The sequence below is a fragment of the Serpula lacrymans genome (genome assembly GCF_000218685.1).
Source record: "Serpula lacrymans var. lacrymans S7.9 unplaced genomic scaffold SERLAscaffold_18, whole genome shotgun sequence".
Classification (NCBI taxonomy): domain Eukaryota; kingdom Fungi; phylum Basidiomycota; class Agaricomycetes; order Boletales; family Serpulaceae; genus Serpula; species Serpula lacrymans.
In genome coordinates, this window is record NW_006763307.1 from 375,281 (window position 1) to 391,909 (window position 16,629).

At 46.3% G+C, this 16,629-nt stretch overlaps 6 protein-coding genes across 6 annotated transcripts; 4 read left to right on the forward strand and 2 right to left on the reverse strand.

The window, feature by feature from the left end:
- Positions 1-271: 271 nt before the first annotated feature.
- Positions 272-2,117, reverse strand: SERLADRAFT_453939 (uncharacterized protein; the record flags this gene model as incomplete). Its single annotated transcript, XM_007324181.1, has 7 exons — positions 272-522; positions 588-1,107; positions 1,169-1,325; positions 1,378-1,512; positions 1,579-1,739; positions 1,793-1,858; positions 1,920-2,117. The coding sequence occupies 7 exons, from the start codon at positions 2,115-2,117 to the stop codon at positions 272-274; spliced, it is 1,488 nt and encodes a 495-aa protein (XP_007324243.1).
- A 1,347-nt stretch (positions 2,118-3,464) lies between these two features.
- On the forward strand, positions 3,465-6,231 carry SERLADRAFT_418655 (uncharacterized protein; the record flags this gene model as incomplete). The annotated part of the gene is made up of 9 exons (XM_007324182.1): positions 3,465-3,586; positions 3,651-3,784; positions 3,850-4,207; positions 4,264-4,448; positions 4,512-4,898; positions 4,950-5,090; positions 5,148-5,208; positions 5,262-5,328; positions 5,383-6,231. 9 exons carry the CDS (start codon positions 3,465-3,467, stop codon positions 6,055-6,057), a joined length of 2,130 nt encoding a protein of 709 aa, XP_007324244.1.
- A 21-nt stretch (positions 6,232-6,252) lies between these two features.
- SERLADRAFT_480160 (uncharacterized protein) lies at positions 6,253-7,430 on the reverse strand (the record flags this gene model as incomplete). The annotated part of the gene is made up of 5 exons (XM_007324183.1): positions 6,253-6,525; positions 6,594-6,668; positions 6,792-6,968; positions 7,069-7,274; positions 7,336-7,430. 4 exons carry the CDS (start codon positions 7,111-7,113, stop codon positions 6,499-6,501), a joined length of 324 nt encoding a protein of 107 aa, XP_007324245.1.
- A 774-nt stretch (positions 7,431-8,204) lies between these two features.
- Positions 8,205-8,564, forward strand: SERLADRAFT_403204 (uncharacterized protein; the record flags this gene model as incomplete). The annotated part of the gene is made up of 1 exon (XM_007324184.1): positions 8,205-8,564. A coding segment is annotated over one exon (278 nt), but the record flags the coding sequence as incomplete, so codon positions are not given.
- Positions 8,565-8,601: 37 nt separating this feature from the next.
- Positions 8,602-10,266, forward strand: SERLADRAFT_453943 (uncharacterized protein; the record flags this gene model as incomplete). The annotated part of the gene is made up of 4 exons (XM_007324185.1): positions 8,602-9,291; positions 9,344-9,488; positions 9,547-9,999; positions 10,059-10,266. 2 exons carry the CDS (start codon positions 9,594-9,596, stop codon positions 10,082-10,084), a joined length of 432 nt encoding a protein of 143 aa, XP_007324247.1.
- Positions 10,267-10,582: 316 nt separating this feature from the next.
- Positions 10,583-14,784, forward strand: SERLADRAFT_358727 (uncharacterized protein; the record flags this gene model as incomplete). The annotated part of the gene is made up of 12 exons (XM_007324186.1): positions 10,583-10,738; positions 10,800-10,961; positions 11,016-11,250; positions 11,314-11,453; positions 11,515-11,728; positions 11,780-11,925; positions 11,994-12,460; positions 12,513-12,753; positions 12,806-13,273; positions 13,327-13,465; positions 13,532-14,297; positions 14,372-14,784. 11 exons carry the CDS (start codon positions 10,583-10,585, stop codon positions 13,873-13,875), a joined length of 2,712 nt encoding a protein of 903 aa, XP_007324248.1.
- Positions 14,785-16,629: the final 1,845 nt, after the last annotated feature.

Below are 16,629 nucleotides of genomic sequence, written 5' to 3' on the forward strand. Positions count from 1 at the left end.
GACAGTGGGCATAACTATGAGCAATGTCACTGCCACAACCCTCCGTGGCGCCTAAAGTACCGGTAAACTTCGGATCTACACAACACTTTTAGTGATTTCCCTACGTTGTTCCGGTGACATTAAACACCAAGCTCACTTGTTATCATTACCCGTCAGGTAGTTTAAAATACAACTAATGGGTAATCTATTCACTTTGTATGGTGACACAGGCAAGAACTATTGGTTGAAAACTCATCGTAATATAATACTGAAGTTTGGATATGAACTCTTTTCAATCTCGGTCTTGCAGCTCTTCTGGGAGACGAGATCCAAGGTACATGGCACCTAAAGATAAAGACAGCAAGACAGCCCAGACAGCGTTACCACCAAAGATATCATACTGAATTGAAACTGCAAAGAGGGATGTTGCCACGGCGGGCGCAACGGCACGCGAGATGGATGCTGTGGTTTGACTGAGACCATTGACGGCACCGAGAGAGAGCTTCGTAGGTGATGAGGCTGTTATAAACATGAAGATACACGCTACCACCAGAAATAAAAATCATAAATTTTTATACAATGACCTAGCTCGCGAAATAGAGGCTTACCGAATGCCATGTCGAGCACAACCATAAGGCAAAGTTGACACGACAGCAAGAACCAAACGACTGGGGAAACTCCCCAAATTTTGACCGCCCAACTGATAATGGGGAATATGGTGTAGATGGGTAGGAAGCAGCTGACTGCGACCATGTATATGCGCTTGGGGCCCCAACGTTCAATGATCATGGCCACGAACATGATCTGGAACAGCCCATCGACGAGACCGAACAGGCCCATCCACATACCAATGGTAGAAGGTTCGAAGCCGAGCCCGCCGTATTTGATGGGGGTAGAATAAAAGAGTGGCTGGAGAGCGAACATGGCTATTTCTACAAATGCGAGAGCGCCATAGTTGGCAACTGGAATGAGAACTGATGGTATGAACAGAGAGGAAAGAGAGGGAAGAGTTTGCTGGTTGACAGAAGGTTGTACGACGCCATTGTGGGTTTCTTGTTGCGAGAAGTTACTTTCTAGAGCTGCGTAATTCTTATGCATGTATTTCGACTTTTGTTTTGTTGGTAAAGTCTGATCCGAATTCAGGATAAGTCTCTGGTTATATGCGCACGACAGTGATGATGCCACTAACCTCCTTTAAAAACAAGGCCACTATGATGAAGCAGAAGGCAGTGAAGGCTGCTGCAGTAGCACAAGGGAGAAAATATGGGTAATTTATCCAGAAGGAACCAGAGAACCAGCTAGGGAAGCGGTCATGAGGACGAGCAAGTGTACCTCCCATGAAAGGACTATAACGACTCAATACATGCACTAGACACAAGTTGATATGTAAATGCTTACCCGAGTGCTGCTCCTGCGGACCACACTATTGGAATCATGGCAAACCCTTGCGCCATGTTGGTCGAGTCGGTTAACTCACCCACCATGGTCTTCATGATTCCGATATTTCCGTTGAGCATCCCATTGAAGCATCGACTGTCGTTCAATACGCGAATACTTAGTTATTACAACTCAAAAGAAAGTACTGTAAGGAGAACAAACCTAATTACGAGAGCCCAGAATGTTCTGGAAAGGCCGAATCCGACCATGGAACCACAGAGACCAACGAGACCGATCAGTAAGACGGGCTTACGACCTATTTGATCTGATAGACGGTTCCACTGCAACACAGTTAAAGCTTGTGTCACGTAGAACAACGATTCCTAGATGCATATAGTAAGACAAGAAAAACTATCACAAGAGAGTCTGTACATACTATGAGACCGGCATAATATCCAACCTTGCGCTCGTCACCACCGGTGATGTCTAGTTCACTGACAAGCTACAAGCACTCTACAATAAACATTTTCTATTTGGTAAAATCGAGATAAGAGAATGCAGACCTGGTTGATGAAAGGGAATATGCACTGAGCGGTAATAGGTTCTGCGAGTTGGATGGACAATAAAAGGGTGAGTTGGAAAGTTGGCAGTGGAGTGCGAGGTTTCTTCGCATTTTTCTGGAGCAGAGGAGCCTCCTCGTCCCTCGCCACAGCTGTGTGGGTGCTATAGTCGCTATTATCATCAGCAAAGTTGCTGGACATACTGTAGGATATGGGAGATGGAAAACGAGACAGAGAGGATTAGCATACAACACACTCGTTGGTAATATATAGTAAAAACGAAGACCGGAATCGGAGCTTGACGGCTTCTAGATCTTCGGTCCTGGGGCAGTGTACATATCGGGGACAGAACTTTGTTTAGCGTACCCGAACACGAAGAACGGACAGAAGGACGACGTCACGAACGTGTCCAAGACTCTGATCAGTTCCGGATGCCCTGCGCGCTCGAGATTCTGATATTACTGACAGTGAAGTTCGCCTCATTTGACATAGTGTGATATTGTCAACGTTAGCACGCTTCTCCCGAGTTGCAGGACATCAGCCGTTTATATACTTGACGTTATAGCGTTTATAGATGGCATTCAAAGAAGCAGGCGCAAATGTCATACCGTCACTGCGACAGCCTCCGCGGAGTCAAACCATCTTCCCCCTGCATTACGTAATTGCCTATTTCGTTCATTTGACGCTCCGGTTCAACTTCGACTCCGCGTTTATCTCCCCAGCTGCGATTCAAATCCACCATATACAGTCACTTCTTGCCCTCAAGCATTCAACGTTCACACTTGGCCAGTACGTATTTTGCACAACAAAGATATCATTATTTCCTACCTGATCTCCACTCTAGAAGTAAAGTGACCTCACGCGTCTTAGCTATTCACACAATAACAGATATGGATCTCCATCTTTGGAGCGCTACTACACTGAACCGAACATAACCCTCCTAGTGACAGCACGAATGATTCATATCCATGATACTATCGCCCAATTCAGTTTCATCATATTATTGTTGTTAACTCGCTTTGGAATGGGACTGTTCAACGTCGGAGGGGACGTTGGGGCTTCCCAGCCCAGAAGGATTCTCACGAATATAACGAGCAAACGTTTTCTGATCAGTATGTTGAAAAAGTCATCCTATTAGCTGATCATGGTATTCAACGTTGTGAACATCCTAGTCAGTAACGGCAACATGAATCACCTCTATTCCATCCGCACCATAGCGTCAGTCGAACATACATTCCTGGTAGCCGATCGACTGGCAGCACCGCGTCAATCAAACCATGGAAGAGCTCTGTCAACTGTCTCACTACCATACTGCAATGTCGTATTTCATTCCCGTGCGCTCCTATCAGTCTATGGTCTGGGTACTATTCTGATCGAACATACGTTGTTCGACTTTTTTGGTCCATCTAACCACTACCTGTAGGATATCCAAGATTTTAAACACAGCTCATTTCTTGTATTTAAGGCCTCTGTATGCTCACATCCTACCATTGCAAAAAGCAACCGTACCATTTCTCTACCCCAAAGGACCATATCTTCGCTCTAGCTATGTCTCACCTTTCTTGCATTGTCGGGCAGCTTGCTTCTATCAAGAACCACACTGAAGAAAACAAAATCGCCACCATCGATGGCCACAGCGTCGACATCCCTGCTGTAGTCGCTGTCTCTCGGTGAGTTGCGCCTCTGCCAATATTTTTGATATTATCTGACATTATTTTATCATTTTATTCCAAGTTGGTCGCATCAACCTGAACTCGACTCGTCTGCTGAAAAACAGGAGGCCATCGCCGATGCCGTGGCACTGGTCGCAAAATTGGCCGGACGTGAGCAATCACAGTATGGTATTACAACTGGCTTTGGAGGAAGTGGTACGTACTATTCCCTTCGCCTCGGGCTGTTGATTTGTCCGCTCATCTTGCGGTTTCTATTGTAGCTACTACCCGTACAAAACAGACTGCACTTTTACAAAGGGCTCTTCTAGCCCACTGTCAAGCAGGCATAGTCCCTGCACTTGAAGATGGCAAAATTCTCACCCCAGAAGAGCATGACCTTCTCTTCCCTGAAGACTGGATCCGCGGCGTCATGTTCGTGCGCTTGAACTCGCTGATTCGCGCTCAGTCGGGAACACGTTGGATCGTAATCGACAGCTTACATAAACTGCTTCTGCACAATGTTGCGCCTTGCGTCCCATTGCGTCAGAGTGTCAGTGCTTCGGGTGATCTTGGTCCTCTCGCATACATCTCCAGCGTTTTGACTGGTAACCCCGATATCTATGCCTGGTATGGTGAAGGGTGAGTTGAATTGTGCAAGCCTGTTGTCCGCACTCTCTGATTGATGTTCTTCCTAGCGCTGATCGTAAAATCTACAACTCCGCTACATTGCTGAAGAAGCTCGGCATGCAGCCAATTGAGTTCATTGCCAAGGAGGGCCTTTCGCTCATTAACGGCACAGGAGCGTCTACTGCAGTCGCGTCTCTGGCAATGCACGATTGCCATATCCTTGGTGTTGCTTCTCAAGTTCTGTCTGGTTTTGGTAAGTATTCATATTCCCGCCCCTTACCTAATCCAAAGCGATACTAAACAACTAAATTCACAGCTGTCGAGGCATTAAAAGGCTCGCAAGAACCCTTCACTCCCTACCTGCACAATGCCGCCCGCCCTCACCCTGGCCAGATCGAGTCTGCCGCTAACATTCGTCACGTACTCTTAACTTCAGGACTTGCGCGCCCTTACCACGTCGAGTCTGACCCGGAAGCGAGCCTTCGCCAAGACCGCTACTGTTTGCGAGCTGTTCCACAGTGGCTGGGACCTCAGCTCGAAGACCTGAAACATGCACAGGAAACGATTGATATCGAGTTGAACTCGACCACCGATAACCCCATTGCTGATGTCAAGGGAGAGTACCTGCACCACGGTGCTAACTTCATGGCTATGGCAGTCACCTCTGCCACAGAAAAAATGCGCCTTGCGGTGCATCACATTGGTACGTGCTGGTTTCGCTATTTGATTCCGTTTTTATTCATTTCGTTTCTAGCAAAACTCATGTTTGCTCAACTCACTGATTTGTTGAACCACACTATGAACAGCGGCTTGCCTCCCAACCTCGCCGTCGGTGAGCCAAGTGTCGACTACAGCCTAAAAGGTGCAGATATTGCAGCTGCTTCTTATCTCTCTGGTGAGCATACATCGTCGGTTTGGAGTTTATAGAGAAATGTCTGACTTTTGTGCTTAGAGATCGCATACCTTGCAAGCCCCGTTAGCACCCACGTTATCTCAGCTGAGATGCACAACCAGTTAGTTTGGTCCCATTATAATATCGAAGTAATAACTTACGCATTTCATGTAGATCTATTAACTCACTTGCTTTGATGAGTGGCCGTTACACCCTCGAAACCGTCAAGCTTTGCCGCATGGTACTTATTTTCTTTGCTGAGCATGAAACCAAGTGCTAATCTCAGCGATTATAGTTAATGTCCACACACATCTTTGCTCTCTGTCAGGCAGCGGATCTTCGCGCTATGGAAGTTTTATTCCGCAAGCAAATGTTCCCCTTACTTCGCTCTGAGACCGAGACACGATTCCCTAACGTAAAATTTGACGACGAATTCTTCCGCCTTCTCACGAACCGCCTCATCCTCCTCCTCAACGCGTCTACTGACCAGGACTCTGCTAATCGCTTCACGCATGTGATGTCTGACCTCAGGTCCACCTTCCTCGCTCTTCTCGATAATTTCCCCGCTACCCCCGAGGTCTCCATCAAGGCCATCAGCGAGTGGCACGTAGCCTTGGCAGAACATGGCCTCCGTATCTTCCTTGCGATACGTGAGTCGTACGTACCAGGCTCACCTGACTCAGCCGTCAAGCTTCTTGGTCGCACTAGTGCCCTGTACTCCTTTGTCCGTGGCGAACTTGGTGTAAAGGTGCACTATGGTAACGCGAGCAAGGATTCTACCGCGATCGGTACTGAGATTGGCAAGGTCTTCCATGCTTGGAAGACGCCGAGGATGGCCGAGGTGTTGGTAGGTATTTTGGATGGGCAGGATGCGAGTGCTCCGGTGACCAATGGCGTCAAGAAGGTGCAGAATGGAAATGGGCATGCGAACGGGCACGCGAATGGAAGTGGTGGAGGATACGTAAACTGATTGGTTTGCTTTTACCCTTTGTGCTGCCAACTAGAATGAAATCTCCGCCTTGTCATCCACATGACTAGACTAACATAACGACTCTAGAACCCAGGTTGTTTCACGCTCTATCAATCTATCACTGTAAGATACTATACTCTTTTGTTGGAAGGTGTCAAGATATAAATATACTTTGTGGTCGAAAAAGGTGATGCATTTGAAAGGTGTCGGAAGCGAATGATCTATTGGAATGTTGATCCTAATTATACTCGACAGTCCCAAAAAAAATTACAACCGATGAGTCCCGGAATCTAAGCCCCTAACTGTATCTATCTATGAGTATTCACGTTTTCAGTTTGTCCATTTCTTTATCTATACCACCACAAAGACCCAACTTCGTTGAACCATGCAAAAGAACAATATCACAATGACGCCCAGGCGCGAGCTTGACGCGGGACGCTTCTAGCTAATATGCATACCCATCAATTTCTAAACAACCGCAGCAGTCTTGGTCAGAACATAGCTATAGCATGCAAAGTTGATGCCGGAAGACTTACATTCAAGTTTCGTAAGTCAAGTCCTGTTGACTCCCCCATTTTCTTTCCATTTTTGAAAACCATGTACGTTGGCATCTGCATAGCATGTACATCAGATCAAAAATCCGAATGGCGCATATACCTCAAATGAAATGTGACCGTATGGTTCATTACACAGGGGGTAAAGGGGGGCAAAGATGATGATAAGACTTTACGTACCACCCGTACATCAACTTCTAGCGCGACATCTTCAAGGTCATCAACGTCCACCCGATAAAAGCCCAGGCCGGTGTGCAGATATGTTTCGGAAAGGTCGGCAAAAAAGGGTGCGGCGGTGCTAGAAAAGCCGCACCAATTGGCGTGGAAGTCTATCACGACAACTTTTCCACTGTTGATCTATATGGCGCAATATTCGAAATGGTGAATGGTGAATAACAAAGCGATGATGAGTTTATGAAAGAATTTTAAAGAATAAATTAAAAAAGCAAGGACTGACAATGGTTTGAAAGTCTTTTGAGGTGTCTATGGAGGTGACGGGCATTGTTGGGGAAGGGCGACGTTGACGCTGAAGATAGGATGAAATATGCGCAACGAATTGGAGTTGGACTGTGTGCACCAAAGAGCTAAAGATAAGGTGTGTGGAACGAGGTATGCTACGTCAAAGATACGTATTCTGCATTTCGTTGGGGAAGTGAAGTGTCACTGGGGTTGGATACATCGGATAATAAGCCTCGTGTTGCTTTCGTTAGGAAGTATAACTTACTTTCTATATGAGTCTGATAAGAAGACAAGCATTATTGCTGGCACCATCCATCCCAGGCATTCAATATTCAGTACTCAGTAGTCAAGTTGTTTCGTGTCGATGGCAAGATCCACGGTCACGGTGGCAGGCGTGGCGGCGCAGTGGCTGTATACCGGATTCCAGGTTGAAAGTGAACCATCACCATCTCCGTCACTTCAATGCAGTACAGGTCAGAGCTGGATTGGTAGAAATATTTTCTCAACGATGATGCGAGGCCTAAAAATTAGTGAGTGTTGGGGTGCTCTCGCCACAGGACCGGCGCACCGTATATAACGAACCTAGAAAAGGCTTCAACGGAGTATTGGCGGCCCTTACGTCCCCGGGCCATCCAGCTGATATGATGTTCTTTCTCATAGGAAGTTAAAAGGATAAGGATCTAATTATACGTACAATAAACAAAGCAGACGGGCCCAAATCTTCCCCAAGTCACCTCTTGGTCTCTTGCTTCGAGGGTTATTCGTCAGCTCTTCTAGTACGTTCATTCTCAAAGATTAATGCCGTTCATTGTCCATTAACCGTAGATACTATCGTGTCCGATCGTGATAGATCGCAAGATTTATATCCTACCTCGTGAGTGTCAGATGAATCGTTCGTGTGAATCTCTAAAACGACTCGGTGTTCTATACAAACAGAATATTTTTGAATATGCCAACTCGTGCTCGCAGAAGGATGCGCCATGCAACGGTAAATCCTAGTGGAAGCCATGATCTCCATCGCCAATCATCAAACTTCCCCTCAAGCTACGAAGAAGAGCGGCGGGAGTTAGTCGATCCCTTTATCGACGATATCGCGATGGACAAAATCCCCGCTGATCACCCGGGACATCCGACAGAAGAAGACACAGATGCAGTGATGAACGCTCTTAACGCGATCGTAGCCTTGCGGCACATCATCCAAGTGGGTTGTTCTACAAAGCAGTCAGTTCCATTGGAGCCTCGAGATTTATGGCCCAGGTTATTTGAATGGATGAAGTCTCTATACAAACATTGCATCGTCCGCCACGGATACGATGCAGCCACCCAAGAGACCGTAATTGTCGAGATAGCAAGCTTGGCGCATATATACTCCTATGAGCCGACTCTCTTCACGGTCGTTAACAATACGCCAGGATTCATTACATTCGTCACTGAGCTATGGTTTAAAGAACAACAATATCTTTCAAAGTACCCCAAGCTCATGGATGAGTACAGAGGTCTCGTATTTTCAGAAACTATGGTGAAGCTGTTCCAACTCACCAAGGAAGACGAGCGCGAAGATCGCGTGAATGATATGATAGAGGTAGCTGGTGGATCTATGGAGACCCTCGCAAACTTCATTATGAAGTATTTTCGCTCAGCCTTTTCTGCTGGAACCTTCAGCTTTCATTCGATTTCCATGGCACTTTATATCCTCACGGTGTGCTGTATCGATAATGTACGGTTTCTTGGCATCTTCATGCGCCGATCTGCTGCAACTTTTGCGGCAAGAGCACTTCTAGCTGCTGCAAAACAAGCGAAGAAGCCGTACGCTCAGGATGTTTTGTACAGTATCCGATCATCGTACATGTTTTTTAGCCTCATTCCATTGTTTGCGAGAGGTCCTCATTGGATGATACAGTCACTCGAGTCGGGTTTACTCTAGGGACTGTTGCTCTCGTGCGCCATCGCTGAAACAGAGCTTCCTGCGCCTAATAATGGTGTAGCCGTCGAAACGTTGGAAAGAATTGGAAAGTCCCTGGTTTTACATTCTGTGTTACGTGCTTTGAAGCGGCCTTTTCAACAAATAGTAAAATCCGACATCGCGCAACCGGGGCCAGCAGGGCCTTTGTGGAAACACTGGTTAACTTTTAAACAAGTAGCAGAGGAAAGGCTGGTTATCTTGGGGGTTAGTGATACCTTGAGGCTAGCCAAGACCAATAGAAGCTGCAGTTACGCATCCGTGAGTTGTCGTCCTACCCTTTGATCCTTCATCTCTGACCTTTGAGGATAAGTGCATCAATAACACTGATAACGACGAAATCAATGCCTCGCGCTGCGCAGGGTGCTACAATGCTTATTACTGTACTCGCGAATGTCAACGCAAAGCTTGGCCACAACACCGCTCATTTTGTCAATTTGTTCAAGAACGGTTGGAAAGTTAGTTGCATCAGTTTAGCTATACAGAATACCCGTCCATGACCTTGGTATTTCCTAGAGGAAGCAGGCCTACCACACGAAATATATCCTGAAGCCATATTTTTCATGTTCTTGGTCGACCAGACTTTCAATCTCCACCGCGACATAATCTTGGATCGGATATTTGATTTCTGCGATAAGAACAAAGAGAAGATCAATAATTTTGACCAACTATCAACCTACGTTGTAGGGCTGGACTTCCAGTCATTTCCCATGGTCGTTACTGTTGGGAAAAGTCTGATATTCAAGACCAAGTGTGCGCCCCATGAAAAAGACGAGTTCCCAGTTGAAACATCATCATTTCGACCCATTACAAATATCGCGCAGGAACTGGGGGGTTCACATGTGGATGAGGATGGTCCAAAGATTATCGTACAAACGCAGGTGGTGCCTGTGCTTGGAAATTGGTTTCCAGATGTCAGGTCCTTTTTCGTAACTATGCACTGCGAATTCAGAGAAAGCTTCAATCGGAGTATGTCACGCCTACACGCACGGGTTATTGTTTCTAATGCACTACACTCACTTTTCTAGAATGGAGAGCAAGATACTATGGCTAAAATGTTGCGTGCAAGGGCAGAATTATGTTTTCTATGTGTTGCAGACCTTGGCATGGTCCAACTACAGATGTTTATTAATATGCAGGTAAGAGTCTCGCTCGGTCATACTTGAAAGCTATGTACTAGTACACGTATCGTCATTAAACCATTTGGCCCTTGTGCTAACCTGTGGCTGTTTGACTGTAAAAGACGCTCGAACCTTCTGACTAGGCAGGTGAAAAATGGACACAGTGTCTTCAAGATGAAGACCATGTTAAGTGTACTCAGGATCGGCTGGGAGCCGATAATGTCTGGTCACGTGATCGTTTATACTGTACCCACAAGTCGAACTGCTATTCTGACATCCCGACTGGAAGTTATAAAGTTTACCTGAACAACGACAGGCCTCTTCTTCGTCCCACACAGCGAACACAGAGAAACAGCACAACTCTGCAAAATCAGGCGCACTTCTCTTCCTCCTGCTCTGACAACGAGAGCCTCTTTCCTTAAGATCCTGTCATGTGGGAGCGTACTCTCCAGGATCTCATCCGCGGTCTGCGAGCCAACAAAGATGACGAAATGAAATTCATAGCGCAGGCGATAGAGGAAATCAGGAAGGAAGTCAAAAGCAAAGATATGGAACTCAAAGCAGGAGCCATTTTGAAGCTTACATACGTACGTCTCTGTACTTGTAGCACAGGTGCATGAAATCACAGCAAATTCCTCGATGTATTAGCTCGACATGCTGGGATATGACATGGGCTGGGCCTCGTTCCACGTCGTTGAAGTGATGTCTTCACCCAAAATCCATCTCAAGAGCGTTGGATATCTTGCAGCAACACAAACGTTCGACGAGGATACAGATGTTCTTATGCTGACTACAAACTTGCTAAAGAAGGTGAATGCTAATCAATTGCAATCATGGATCGTGGCGATATTGATTCATACTTAGGATTTGACCTCCAATCCTGCAGACGTGGCTGTGACCTTGAATGGAGTGTCGCATATAGTCACCACCGACTTAGCTCGGGATCTTAGTCCTGAACTTATCGCGATGCTCAATCATTCCCGCCCACACATCCGGAAGAGAGCTGTGTTGGCGATGTACAAAGTCTTCGATAAATACCCAGAAGCTATCCGTCATGGTATTGGCCGACTGCAGGAGAAGCTTGAGGACACAGACTCAGGTCTTTTTTCCTTATCATTTTTTGCTAAATTTCCAATTTTAAAATAATAATCCTTTATCCTAGGTGTGATCGCGGCTACGGTCAATGTACTCTGTGAACTTGCTAGACGGAATCCCCAAGATTATCTTCCATTGGCGCCTCAGTTATTCCACTTACTTACTACGTCGTCAAACAACTGGATGCTTATCAAACTGATCAAGCTAGTCCGTATACATCTCATCTTTCTTTTTTCCATCTATGCTAAGCTGACTATGTACTCGACAGTTTGGTTCTTTGTCTCCTCATGAACCTCGACTAGTGAAGAAACTCCAGCCGCCAATTACAGATCTTATATCTACTACATCCGCCATATCACTACTGTATGAATGTGTTCATACATGTATCATAGGGGGGATGTTACAGGGTGTCTCTGGTCATGCATTAGCTCAGACATGTGTCTCAAAACTAGCTGCTTTTATTCAAGACACGGATCAGAACCGTCAGTGGGGTCCCGCTTCGTCTCCATGATAGTGTCTAATAGGAATGACAGTCAAGTATATCGCACTTATGGCGATGGTGAAGATAGTGCCTACTCACCCTCATCTCGTTGCGGAGTACCAAGATACTATACTTGCCAGCGTTGATGACGAAGACATCAGCATCCGAATGAGGGCTCTGGATCTTGTATCAGCAATGGTAAGCTTGCAATCTACCCTTAGATGTAAACCCACTAAACTCCACTGTTTGCGGTTATCACAACACAGGTTAACCGATCCAATCTACAATCTATCGTACAACAACTTCTTTCGCATTTGGTCAAATCAGATACATCGACACTGCCGTCAGCTGTCCAATCACTATCCCAAAGCGTCAATTCTGCACCGTCCACCAAACCTCTCATATCTCCTTCGCAATCACCTGCGTATCGCCTTGTTTTATCCCAACGAATATTAAGCATCTGTTCTCAATCGACATACGACAATATCGTTGACTTCGAGTGGTACCTCTCTGTGCTTGTGGATTTGGCGTATATCTCTAATTCTGATGTTGGACTACACATTCGAGACCAGTTGATCGATGTTGTTACTCGTGTGAAGGCGGCGAGAGGCTACGCGGTTCAGCTCATGGTCAAGCTCATTAGTGATTCCACCTTCCTACTGAATGCAACAGAACAAGGGAGTTGCTCTGAAGTTTTATGGGCAGCGGCATATATATGCGGGGAATACTGCCAGTAAGTGACCTCCACCACTAGATTGAAAGCTAAATTTTCATAATATTTAAAGTGAACTCAACGAACCACAGAGCGTTCTTCCTCATCTTCTGCGACCTGAGGCCATAAATCTCAGTTCAGACATATTAACCGTTTATATACAAGCGACGGCTAAGGTCTTTGGAGTCTGGGCTGCAGAGTTAGCTCAACGGTGGATTGACGACTACCTAACAAAGGTGAAAACCACCGTGGACGAGATTATCGAGCGCATGAATCAACTTGCCGCAAGTCCATACATCGAGGTGCAAGAGAGGGTACGTAATTCATAGTACAAGTTAATGCATCATTACCAATCTACTCTATCAGGCTGCCAACGTACTGCAGTTGTTTGCGTTCATCAAAAGGGACGTTACTACCTTCCAGCCTAAACCTGAATCCGCTCTCGGCTTCTCGGAGGCTGGCACTTCTGTCTTCGATCCTGTCGCTGACCCAACCTTCCCAAAAAGCTTGTACCTCATTCAACCTATGTTTTCATCTTATGAATTGAACCCAGTTGCGCCTATTGCACAAGCCAGTGTACCAGTACCAGATGGACTCAAACTTGACGCTTGGATCGTACCTTCTCAGGAGCATGCAGCGAAAGTGCAGCTCGAAGATGAGAGCAGTGTGGTGGAAAGGAAGTCCAAGAAAAGCAAGAAAGGGAAGGAAAAGGAAGTGGTGAATGGCACGAAGGCGAAGAGTAGTAAAAAGAAACAAAAAGTTGATACTCCTGCTGAGGTCCTTGCTGCCCCTACAGAAGTGGAAACTGCAGAGGAGAAAGCTCTCCGAGAAAAGGTGGGTACTGTTTTCAGAGAGAATTAGATGAAGCTAATGTATTTCCATTACAGCAAAAAGCAGAAAGATTAGAGAGGATGCGGGATGACCCATATTATATCATCGATGACCAACCTCGGAAACCTACTCCTGAGGATATCGATGCTATACCAGTTGTTCGACTGGATGATCTACCGCCGCCTCCAGCCCAAGGTGCGTAAGCTCGGTCCTCTTAGCTTCTACATGATTGACACATCCCGCGTTTTATTTCATTTATAGAAGAGCCTCGTCTACCTTCCCTTCGAAACCAACCACCGCGGTCGACGCCTTCAAGGTTCATAGTTCAGAAGGACGGCGAAATGCCACAAAGTGCTGTCGTAACTCCACAACCATCTACACCTTCATCTCGGAGACCAACGCCCAGTCCATTCGACCGCCCAACGACACCACTGACTTCATTTCAACCTTACGAAGTTCCAGATGAGCCACGTGCCAGTACCCCAGACCCTATCAAAGTCGTCCGCTCCAAGAAGAAAGGCACAAGCTCCGCGAAAAAGAAACGTACAATCAAGCCAGAGATACAGGCAGGAGACAATGGTTCCGTGATAAACGAGACACACTAGTTACAGTAGGCAATATACATCCTATTAATGACTTCGACTACTATACAGCTATACAAGCGGACGAGAGAGCAAGAAGTTGCTACGATAAGTTTGAGCAGACGTTTGGGATACATGCTTGCAGGACAAGTCATGACAAAAGGAAGAGATCTGGCGTGTGAATGTCCTAGAATATTGCAAGGAAAGCAAGAAGGCCATGAAAGATCAAACTCTGGACACAGGACAACGTATCATCACCATCACGAGAAAATAAGAGCATCACGGTATACTCTTAGCGATCATCCTCAACACGTTCAACCGAGTCGACGATCTCATTTACTAACTCCATAGTCACCCCGGGAATAATACGTTCTGCATCTGTAAATGCACGTTGCAGTGCGCTGAGAGCAACGCGGGCTTCCTGCGTGGAGACTCTAGGAAATAGCTGCATAAATCACAGTCAAGTTAGGTACTCGTTTCGAGGCATCTAGAAAAGCGACTGACCGATGCTATCGCAGGCAGGATGACAGAATCAAGCATAGTGGTATCCGGTAACTCTTCATCTTGTGGCTCGGGTTCACGTTTCTCCTGAACAATTGCTCCACGTGCCGGGTATGTATCCAGATACTGATCATCATATTCCTCAAACTCGTCAGAAGGCTCCCTCTCATGGTGCTTGTCGCCATTATCAAGCCCACCACTTCGCGAATGCCTCACAGTAGCTTGCTCATATCTGCCGGACGCATGGGACGGCGAAGGTAGTGGTGGAAGTTCATCCTTGATAGCTGATGTTATAGAGGATCCTGATCCTCTTTTCGTTGAACTTGTTGAGGCTGTCGAGCTACCGGAACGAGTTGTTCCATTCATTTCCCACGTAAGAGGTGGTCCAGAGACCTTGATAGAACTCTGCGTGCGCCCCACTGTACCCGGCCGCCCAGCATGACGTACAGTCCCGAAGTCCCACAAATCCTCTGGGTCGCCGTTCGCGGGCCTGACATCCCCAGTTGAGAAACGCAAATAAACCAGAAGGCAAAATAAAACTCACAAATCTTGATCAAGCTCTTGCTCATCGTCCTCTGTTCGCTCTCCACCCTCCGCTTTCCATCGCTCGTGCCGCTCAATCAACTCTGTCAAGTAGCTAGTCTTCTTTGCCATTCGTACAAACTTGTGTTTCAACAGCTCTCGAGCAGCTGGTCGCTGTAACCACAGACTCGTGATATAGGTCTACAATACAAACGGAATATAAAGACTTACATCCCGAGGGTCTCGTTGGAGACAATAAGAGACAAACTCTCGGAAGGGCTTTGAGAAATGACCATCCAGGGTGGGAGGAGGATTTTTGGGTATGAGGAAAAGCACCTAAGAAAAGAACAACGTTATCGATAAGCATTCAACAATAGGATGCTTTATCACTGGCCACTAGCTCCTCTGGTGACACAGGTTAGTTAAAAACGACTCGCCTTCATAGGGTGCAGCTCCGCATACGGCGGCTCGCCTTTGGCTAACTCGATAGCAGTGATACCTAAGCTCCATATATCTGCTTTATGATCGTAGCCGCTTTGTTTGATGACTTCGGGTGACATCCAGTAAGGTGTACCGACAAACGTATTTTTCTTCGCCGAGAGGGTCCCAGAAAGCTGACCAGATACGCCGAAATCAGCGAGCTTGACCTCACCTCCTGCGGAAAGGAGGATGTTGGCAGCTGTGAAAGGATGGGCAACGTTAAATGTAACAGTGCAAGAAGACAATAGAAGAAACCTTTGATATCACGGTGCAGCTTTCCCTCGGTATGAAGGTAGTCTAGGCCGCGAAGGAGCTCGCGGACAATGATAGCAATATACTCCTCTCGAAACACGCCAGGTTTCATCTAGAGGAATGATCAGATGCGTTCGATACGCTTGAATGAAGAAAGCTCGTACTAAATCTGAGCACGAACCACCAGAACAATACCTAGAGGCGACAACTTAGCAAGTAGATGGAGTCAGATGACTGGGAGACGTACTCCATAACAATCCAGAGGTTAGAACCTTTGAGATATGATCCATGGTATCTTTGGTTTGAAAACTGCCCGTTAATATCATCGAATCCACGCAGAATTGGTGCAAGGTAATGGGACAAACTTGGTGACATGTGGTGAGTCCAACTGTGATAGGATTTGAATTTCCTGCTGTATGTCTTCTATCTCATCTTCAGCACTTTCAAGATCTATGATCTTGATTGCTACAGTTTTCATAGTTCTCTTGTCATAGCTGTGAAGCAGAGTGTCAGATCGCCATTGATCTTGCTATCCAAGCGATAACCGCACCCTTTGTAAACTTCACCAAAAGATCCCTTTCCTGGGTGTCTGGTATCAGTTTATGGAGTATGATCTAATGGTAGATTGACGATGCAAACCTATCCTGTCCTGTTTCACATAGAATTCCTCCGGATCCTGGTTATGAGTATCCTGGATAATGCCATAGATCTACGACAATCGCCAAAGGCTAAAGGCTGAATCTGCTCACCATCTCCAGGCTTTCCTAGCTTGTAAGATTTCGGAGTTGTGTTCGTGTCGTGTGTAAAGAGTTGGCTGAGAAACTGTGGTGCGGGAAACAGTCACGGTAATCTCACACCCAAAAGATAGAATCCAGTGCAAGCGATGACAAGCTTATCGTTATCGTTCCCAACCAGTTGGAACTTGTGAATGTGAGATATTCTAGGATGAAAGTAGAGAGAAAGACCACCAGGATGTTAAGATGAAAGGATATCGTTCCAGCAGACAATGGTTCAGGTCTTTGG